Genomic DNA, 10,000 nt, shown 5'->3' with positions numbered 1-10,000 from the left:
GGATTTATTATCTTTATAATAAGAGTGGTAATAGAGGGATTTAATATCTTTATAATAAGAGTGGTAATAGAGGGATTTATTATCTTTATAATAAGAGTGGTAATAGAGGGATTTATTATCTTAATAATAAGAGTGGTAATAGAAGGATTTATTAGTTTGAAAATAATTGAGATAATAGAGGGATTTGTAGTCTTTATAATAACAGTGATAATAGAGGGATTTATTATCTCGAAAATAATTGTGATAATAGAGGGATTTGTAGTCTTTATAATAACTGATAATAGAGGGATTTATCATCTTGAAAATAATTGTGATAATAGAGGGATTTGTAGTCTTTATAATATCAGTGATAATAGAGGGATTTATTATCTTTATAGTAGTAGTAATAATAGAGAGATTTATTCCTCCTATTTTTTCCTGTTGGAGCCCTAGGGTTGTGGCTTAGCTAATAATAATAATAATAATAATAATAATAATAATAATAATAATAATAATAATAATAATAACAGCAACAAAATTACATGAGAACTTAAAAAAAAATAAAAATCAACAATCGTTTAATTGTTTAACTTTCGAGATCAATATGGAAAGATAGCCAGGCCTCCAGGGGTCTATCTAGAGAAAATCAACAATGGCAATGTTGTTACTGTTCTTAAAATATCTTATTTCTCCTTATTTCCTTTCCTCACTGGGCTATTTTCCCTGTTATGCCCCCTGGGCTTATAGCATCCTGCTTTTGCTTTTTTCAACTAGGGCTGTATCTTAGCAATCAATAATAATAATAATAATAATAATAATAATAATCAGGCAATAGGTACCTATATTAAATTTCTTTTGAATGTGGCCCTTTTAGATCGGAAAATTTTTCTACTAGCTGATTGGTTGGACAAAATAATTCTAAACAGTCAGCTAGTAGTAAATTTTTCCAAGCTAAAAGGGCACCCCGAGTCAGTGCAAATGCGCCTTATTAAAAAAAATAGTATAGTTCCAAGTACTTATTCAGTTGCATAGTTCATACGTTTAAATTGCGTTGGAAAAAATAATTCTAAACAGTCAGCTAGTAGGAAATTTTTCCAAGCTAAAATGGCACCCCGAGTCAGTGCAAATGCGCCTCATTAAAAAAAAATTAGTATAGTTCCAAGTACTTAATCAGGTGCATAGTTCATACGTTTAATCTGCTTTAGACAAAATAATTTTAAACAGTCAGCTAGTAGGAAACTTTTCCAAGCTAAAATGGCACCCCAGCAAGTCAGTGCAAATGCGCCTCATTAGGAAAAAAAAAATAATATAGTTCCAAATGCTTAGTCAGGTGCATAGTTCATACGTTTAAACTGCGTTGGACAAAATAATTCTAAACAGTCAGCTAGTAGGAAACTTTTCCAAGCTAAAAGGGCACCCCAGCAAGTCAGTGCAAATGCGCCTCATTAAAAAAAAAAAAAAAAAAAAAAAAAAAAAAAAAAAAAGTTTTAACAACTTTTCAAATGAAAGCTTAGGCTCAATAAACGTATTAGTCTTAGAAATTCATATGTGACCAAGATATAGCAATAACTAAACGTTTCGTTTATGATGATGAGAAAAGACATTTAAGGTGTTTAAGTATAATCCTTTGAGCTACAACAAATTTTATGAAGGACATTATTCTAAGGTTTGTGAAGGATTCATACACGTTGTAGGATGTGACTTGTCTTTCATTCCTTTCCTTAAAATTTTGCTCTCTTAACGATGTGAAATATGTCAGTTAATTCATTTTTCAACCCTAATATTTCAATGAGGTATAAATGTCGCATCTAATCTTAAGCACGATTTTTATAGATTTTTTTCATTCAAAAATTTCCGTTCACTTTGTTGATATAATTTTTTTCTTGACAATTAACCATGTGAAAACTAATTTTAGACAAAATTTATCGTTATTTCTAAACATTCTTTGCAATAAATTTCGATTTACTATTTACCTTCTCTCTTAAATCCCAATTCTCATTCATCTCTTGGTTGAGGGTACACTCGGGCACGCTATTCTATCTTATTTCTATTCCTCTAGTTTTGTTAAAGTTTTTATAGTTTATTTAGGAGATATTTATTCTAATGTTGTTACTGTTTTTGAAATATTTTATTTTTCCTTATTTCCTTTCCTCACTGGGCTATCTTCCCCGTTATGCCCCCTGGGCTTATAGCATCCTGCTTTTTTCAACTAGGGTTGTATCTTAACAATCAATAATAATAATAATAAAAATAATAATAATAATAATAATAATAATAATAATAATTTCATGTCCAGCTGTATTTTTAAGTGAACAAGTACATAATAATTTTATAAACGACAGTTAATATGCACACTTTTCTTTACCCACAATAAAATTCAAATTGCTTACTTGGGCATACAGTGGTGTTCTTAACCCAGGTATTACATGGTTCGGTTTCCTCCTTTTTCTGTGTGCCATCACATGTGACATTCCCACACATGGCAGAACGTTTTTTAGTTCCTCGGCCGCACTCTTTGTCACAATCTCCCCACTCGCCCCAGTCGTTCGCTGTGGAAAGGAATACAGAAAACAGATTGCAGTTCGGAAAAAAATAAGTTATCTGACTGTAGGAATTGAATTAAGGGTCATTTAATATACTTACTGCTAAGTTTTAATATACTCACAATATATTTTACTTTAAAACTCAACACTGTGACGATAAAGTGCATTAAATATACTTATGGAACAGTGTGTTCCGAGTTAATTATTGCTCGCTGTGTGGAGGAATATAGAAAACGGATTGCAGTTCGGAAAAAAATAAGTTATCTGATTGTAAGAATTGAATTAAGGGTCATTTAATATACTTACCACTAAGTTTTAATATACTCAAAATATATTTTACTTTAAAACTCAACACTGTGACGATAAAGTGCATAAAATATACTTTTGGAATTGTGTGTTCTGAGTTGATTATTGCTCGCTGTGGATAGGAATATAGAAAACGGATTGCAGTTCGGAACAAAATAAGTTATCTGGCTGTAGGAATTGAATTAAGGGTCATTTAATATACTTACTGCTAGGTTTTAATATACTCACAATATATTTTACTTTAAAACTCAACACTGTGACGATAAAGTGCATAAAATATACTTTTGGAACTGTGTGTTCTGAGTTAATTATTGCTCGCTGTGTGGAGGAATATAGAAAACGGATTGCAGTTCGGAAAAAATATGTTATCTGACTGTAGGAATTGAATTAAGGGTCATTTAATATACTTACTGCTAAGATTTAATATACTCACAATATATTTTACTTTATAACTCAACACTGTGACGATAAAGTGCATTAAATATACTTTTGGAACAGTGTGTTCTGAGTTAATTATTGCTCGCTGTGTGGAGGAATATAGAAAACGGATTGCAGTTCGGAAAAAATAAGTTATCTGATTGTAGGAATTGAATTAAGGGTCATTTAATATACTTACTGCTAAGTTTTAATATACTCAAAATATATTTTACTTTAAAACTCAACACTGTGACGATAAAGTGCATTAAATATACTTTTGGAACAGTGTGTTCCGAGTTAATTATTGCTCGCTGTGTGGAGGAATATAGAAAACGGATTGCAGTTCGGAAAAAATAAGTTATCTGACTGTAGGAATTGAATTAAGGGTCATTTAATATACTTACTGCTAAGTTTTAATATACTCAAAATATACTTTACTTTAAAACTCAACACTGTGACGATAAAGTGCATAAAATATACTTTTGGAACAGTGTGTTCTGAGTTAATTATTGCTCGCTGTGTGGAGGAATATAGAAAACGGATTGCAGTTCGGAAAAAATAAGTTATCTGACTGTAGGAATTGAATTAAGGGTCATTTAATATACTTACTGCTAAGTTTTAATATACTCACAATATACTTTACTTTAAAACTCAACACTGTGACGATAAAGTGCATAAAATATACTTTTGGAATTGTGTGTTCTGAGTTGATTATTGCTCGCTGTGTGGAGGAATATAGAAAACGGATTGCAGTTCGGAAAAAATAAGTTATCTGAATAGAATTACGGGTTATTTACTATACTTATAATAGGTTTCAATATAATCTCAATAGATTTGACTTGAAAACTTAACAATGTGACTATAAAGTGCATAAAACATACTTTTGGAGCGCTATGTTTTGAGTTATTATTGCTCTTGGCAGACAATTGCAAAATGTATCCAAACTATTGAAAACCAAATAAACTACGAATATCAATCATGAAATTTAAAGTTAAAGATACATTGCATTTAAATATCATAATATATATATATATATATATATATATATATATATATATATATATATATATATATATATATATAATATATCTATATCTATATATATACATATATATCTATACATATAATATATCTATATATATAATATATCTATATATATATAATATATCTATATATATATATATATAATGTATATATATACATACACTTATATATATATATATATATATATATATATATATATGTATATATATATACATACATTTATATATATATATATATATATATATATATATATATATACATACATTTATATACATATAAATATATGTATATATATATACATACATTTATATATATATAAATATGTGTGTATATATATATATATATATATATATATATATATATATATATATATATATATATACAGTATAAATTATCTGTATCTATCTATTTATATATATATATATATTTACAGTATATATATATCTGTATCTATCTATCTATCTATCTATCTATATATATATATATATATATATATATATATATATATATATATATATATATATATATATATATATATACATACATATACAGTCGATCGATACTAACCCCAACAGCTCTGTACGTTGCACGGGATGGTCTGCCACTCGGCGCCCGTCGAGGTGGTGCCATCCGTCTTGACGCACGGCTTCCCATTGCCTTCAGGAGCGGGATTGGTACATGACCTGACCTGTATCTGAGTCCCTCCGTCACATGACTTGCTGCAAGGAGTCTTGGTGACGGACCAAGGACTCCACGCTCCGTCCACATCTGGATCATAGGGGCAAAATAGAGAATAATTAGTAAATAAATACGCGAAATAGAGAATAATTAGTAATTACGTGAAATAGAGAATAATTAGTAATTACGCGAAATAGAGAATGATTAGTAAGTAATTACGCGAAAGAGAATAATTAGTAAATAATTATGCGAAATAGAGAATAATTAGTAAATAATTACGCGAAATGTAGAATAATTAGTAAGTAATTACGCGAAATAGAGAATAATTAGTAAATAATTACGCCAAATAGAGAATCATTAGTAAGTAATTACGCGAAATAGAGAATAATTAGTAAGTAATTACGCGAAATAGAGAATAATTAGTAATTAATTACGCCAAATAGAGAATAATTAGTAAGTAATTACGCGAAATAGAGAATAATAAGTAAATAATTACGTGAAATAGAGAATAATTAGTAATTAATTACGCCAAATAGAGAATAATTAGTAAGTAATTACGCGAAATAGAGAATAATAAGTAAATAATTACGCGAAATAGAGAATAATTAGTAATTAATTACGCCAAATAGAGAATAATAAGTAAGTAATTACACGAAAGAGAATAATAAGTAAATAATTACGCGAAATAGAGAATAATTAATAATTAATTACGTAGTGATATGAATAATAAGCTAAAAGGAATTGATAAAAAATATAATAGGTAAATGTAACAATAAATGGAAATGGGGGGAAATGTTTCAAGTGAAGAAGCGAATGAATAATTACGAAATGGTATGAATAATGCAATAAAAAGCTAAAAGGAATTTATAGAAAAAAAGTAGGGAAATATAATGAATGGAAATAGGAATGGGGAATGCTTGAAGTGAATAATTAGAAAATAATTACGAAATTATATGCATAATGAAATAATAATAATTATTGAAAAATTACGAAAGGATATCAGTAATGAATTAATCAGATATAATTCATTTGAATTAATAATAACCTACCGATGAAAATGGAAGATAGCACTGAGGATATGATATAATGAAAAAGTGTAATAGATTTAAGAACAAAAATAAGTAATGAGTAAACACATGCAATAATGAGAATTAAACAAGAAAATAGAGACAGGAAATAAATATAAGGAAAAATAGGATATAAAGTATATAAATGATCGTATATTGATTCTTAATAAAATATCAAAGTGATATTGTGGATCGATGAATTTGGGCCAGGATACCCAGCACTATAGTCAATTTTTTTTAGCGAGGCAGATTTGCACCGACTCGCAGGGGTGCCCTTTTAGCTCGGAAAAGTTTCCTGATCGCTGAATGGTTGGACAAGATAATTCTAACCAATCAGCGACCAGGAAACTTTCTTGTCCAACCATTCAGCGATCAGGAAACTTTTCCGAGCTAAAAGGGCACCGCTGCGAGTCGGTGCAAATCTGCCTCGCTAAAAAAATTGACTATAAGGCTTGGAAGGCCATTCGGTGCCTGTGCAGTTGCAGTATGAAGGAAAATTTAAAGGGGATGGACAGCAAAATGGAAGATAAGAGACGAATCGGGAACAAAGGGACAGTAGAAGGCTAAAAAGGGGGCATAGCTAGGGATATAAAACCAGTTGATGGGCACTGGAGGTATTAACCTCTAAGAGAAGAAGTAAAATTTGGAAAGAATAATTCTTATCATTTTCACTATTGTAATTAAACTGCATGGAACTTCTTCCCTCTATATTTGAAGAAAACACGTTCATTAGTTTGTTAGTTTGTCAGTCTCCCTTTTCATCTATTTACAAAATATTTTTTTTTTGTTTTTTTTTTTTTGAAGAATTGGATTAAGGTCAACAAAGGGGCGGTGGCCTATTGGAAACGTCCCTGCATGGCCATCTGCCTGACTGGGGTTTGAGTCCTGTTTGAGTCCTGCTCAAACTCGTTAGTTTCTTGTAGTGTCTGCAACCTCACCATGCTTGTAAGCTAAGGAAGGGAAGTTTGGGGGAACCTTTAGTTCTATCTGCTGAGTCTTCAGCAGCCACTGCCTGGCCCTCCCTGGGCCTACTGTAGCTTGGGTGGAGAGGGGCTTGGGCGCTGATCATTAAATAGATGGTCAGTCAATATGGCATAGTCCTGCCATGACATTGCTACTGTCTTTTGCCTCAGCCATTCATGAGTGGTATTAAAACCTTTATCCTTTTGAAACAGAATCAGATGGATTTTCAAGTAATCTTTATTCGATTAAAAAAATTCATGTTTTAAGCTAGTGCATTTTTTAAATAATTAAAAAATTAAGTAAAAACTATCGGTTGTCAGTACGATTGTCATATATGCCAAGTGCGACCATATTTCTGTAACTCATAGTAAAAAAAACAAAAAATAACATTTAGGTAAAATGTGCAGAAGTATCATATTTACGCTTATATAAAATGTAGATATTTAATTACTGTGCTTGAATAAAAGGAAAGCAGAAATACAATAAATTCGATTCTCAAGGTTCGAAAGACCTGGATGGTCCCGAGCTAAAGTTACGTTTTCTTTGAAAGAATACCTGTATAGAAAACGAAATCCTTAGAGAGAGAGAGAGAGAGAGAGAGAGAGAGAGAGAGAGAGAGAGAGAGAGAGAGAGAGATTGCTTCAATACGTTTACAAACTTGTGAGTTTTCGACTAATCATCACCATCGAATTACCATGAAAGATTACAATTTTGCTCAGGCCAAGGCCAAAAACATATTGGCAAGTAAATCTTTTATTTGACTTAAAACTTTTTGTATTCTTTAAGCACTTATCGGCGTCAATGACCTTTCATGTCAGGATGCCAGGAAACTTTAAATCACTCAATCAATCCACTTATATATTCAATTAAATATAATGGTAAGTGCTTTCCTTCTCTTCTGATAAATTATAAATTTCGATAATTACCTTCAGAGCTTTCCATTTGGCCATTTTCATCTCACAATTGGGGAATAGGGGTTCTGGTGGCCGATGTGGTAACGTCCCTGACTAGTGAACGCCAGACTGGGGTTCAAGTCCCGCTCGTTAGCTTCTTTGGTCGCTACAATCTCACCATCCTTGTGGGCTAAGGATGGGGGGTTTGGGGGAGCTTATAGGTCTATCTGCTGAGTTATCAGCAGCCATTGCCTGGCCCTCCTTGATCCCAGCTTGGGTGGAGAGGGGGCTTGGGCTCTGATCATATGTATATATGGTCAGATGGTCAGTCTCTAGGGTATTGTCCTGCTTGATAGGGCAATGTCACTGTCTCTTGCCTCTGCCATTCACGAGCGGCCTTTAAACCTTTAAATAGTATGATTTTAAATGTCGCACAAGGTCAGCGTCCAAGTTAGGTCATGGGAGGTCATGTTGACTCGGCAGGTAGACCTATAGGCTCCCAAAATCCCCCTTCCTTAGCTCACAAGGATGGCGAGATTGCAGCCACCAAAGGAACTAACGAGTATGAGCGAGACTTGAACCCCAGTCTGGCGATCACCACTCAGAGTTACCAATAGGCCACAATAAACCTAACGTAAAATGGAAAATTCACCAGTTCTAATAATAAAAAAAAAAACAAAAAAAAAAAAAAACAGATTGAGGGAAATGCGAGGGATGAACAGTAATAACCAAATGAAGTAAAGTAGATGTCAGAACAAAACGCAACCGTGTTCTATTATTATCATTATTACTACTCGCTAAGCTACAACCCTAGTTTGAAAAGCAGGATGCTATAAGCCCAGGGCTCCAACCAGGAAAAAACCTAGTGAGGAAAGGAAACAAGGAAAAATAGAATATTTTAAGAAGAGTAACATTAAAATGAATATTTCCTATATAAACTATAAAACCTTTAACAAAACAAGAGGTAAAGAAATAAGATAGAATAGTGTGTCCGAGTGTACCCTCAAGTAAGAGAACTCTAATCCGAGACAGTGGAAGACCACGGTACAGAGGCTATGTCACTACCCAAGACTGGAGAACAATGGTTTGATTTTCGAGAGTTCTTCTCCTAGAAGAGCAGCTTACTATGGCTAAAGTCTTCTCTACCCTTACCAAGAGGAAAGTAGCCACTGAATAAATACAGTGCAGTAGTTAACCACTTGAGCGAAGAAGAATTTTTTGGTAATCTCAGTGTTGTCAGGTGTATGAGGACAGAGTCGAATATATAAATAATAGGCCAGACTATTCGGTGTATATGTAGGCAAAGGAAAAATGAACCGTAACCAGAGAGAAGGATTCACTTATCCTGATACCTACATATAACATTAACCCTGTTAGATATAGATAGTAGATCACTAAATACAACAAGTGTCAAACAGTAACGATTGTCAATTTAAGATTTGGTGTTGAAGTAGCCGTTGAGACAAAAAGGAAGAGAAGGAATTGAAGAAATTAAAACAATGGCAATCTTACATTTCAGAAAAATGAATGTCCCTCTCCCCATGATAACATGTGATAACTATTCTAGTTTATTTCTTTTCCTCTCGCTTTCTTAAAAAAAATTCAAGTTTACATAGGAAAGATCTATTTTAATGTTATTTAAAGGGTCATTACTTTTACAGTTTGTTTATTTCCTTGCTTTCTTTCCTCTCTAAGCTAATTTTCCCCGTTGGAGCCCTTGGCCTTACAGGATCCTGCTTTTCCAACTACCGGGTTGTAGGTTAGCTAGTAGTAGTAGTAGTAGTAGTAGTAGTAGTAGTAGTAGTAGTAGTAGTAGTAGTAGTAACATTAATAATAATAATGACAATAATAACAATTATAATAATATAGAACTGTACAATGTTCCTGTGAAGATGTACGAGTGTACGATTGCACGACTATATTAGATAATATGCAACTTAAATACATCCAATAAACTAGAGGGGCAACCAGTAGAGCGCAGAACTCCACCGCAGTAGCTTATTTATCGACCTTGACCTTTGACCTTAGCATGTATTAATTGGCGTGGATGTTCATACATTCAAATACTAACCAAGTTTGAAGTCTCTGTGACAACGATGTCCAAACTTAT

General features: G+C 32.2%; 1 protein-coding gene across 1 annotated transcript in view; it reads right to left on the bottom strand.

The window, feature by feature from the left end:
• Positions 1-10,000, bottom strand: part of LOC137624987 (adhesion G-protein coupled receptor D1-like) — a 29,668-nt gene that overhangs the window by 11,589 nt on the left and 8,079 nt on the right. The window contains exons 3-4 of the mRNA XM_068355921.1: positions 4,857-5,057; positions 2,370-2,528 (exon numbers count right to left, since the gene is read on the bottom strand). Coding sequence (XP_068212022.1) covers positions 2,370-2,528; positions 4,857-5,057 — 360 coding nt within the window. The remainder of the gene's footprint in view (positions 1-2,369; positions 2,529-4,856; positions 5,058-10,000) is intronic.

The sequence above is a fragment of the Palaemon carinicauda genome, chromosome 31 (assembly GCF_036898095.1).
Source record: "Palaemon carinicauda isolate YSFRI2023 chromosome 31, ASM3689809v2, whole genome shotgun sequence".
NCBI classification, from domain to species: Eukaryota; Metazoa; Arthropoda; class Malacostraca; order Decapoda; family Palaemonidae; genus Palaemon; species Palaemon carinicauda.
The sequence above is the reverse complement of the archived record's forward strand: the minus strand, read 5'-3'. Positions and strand labels throughout refer to the sequence as shown.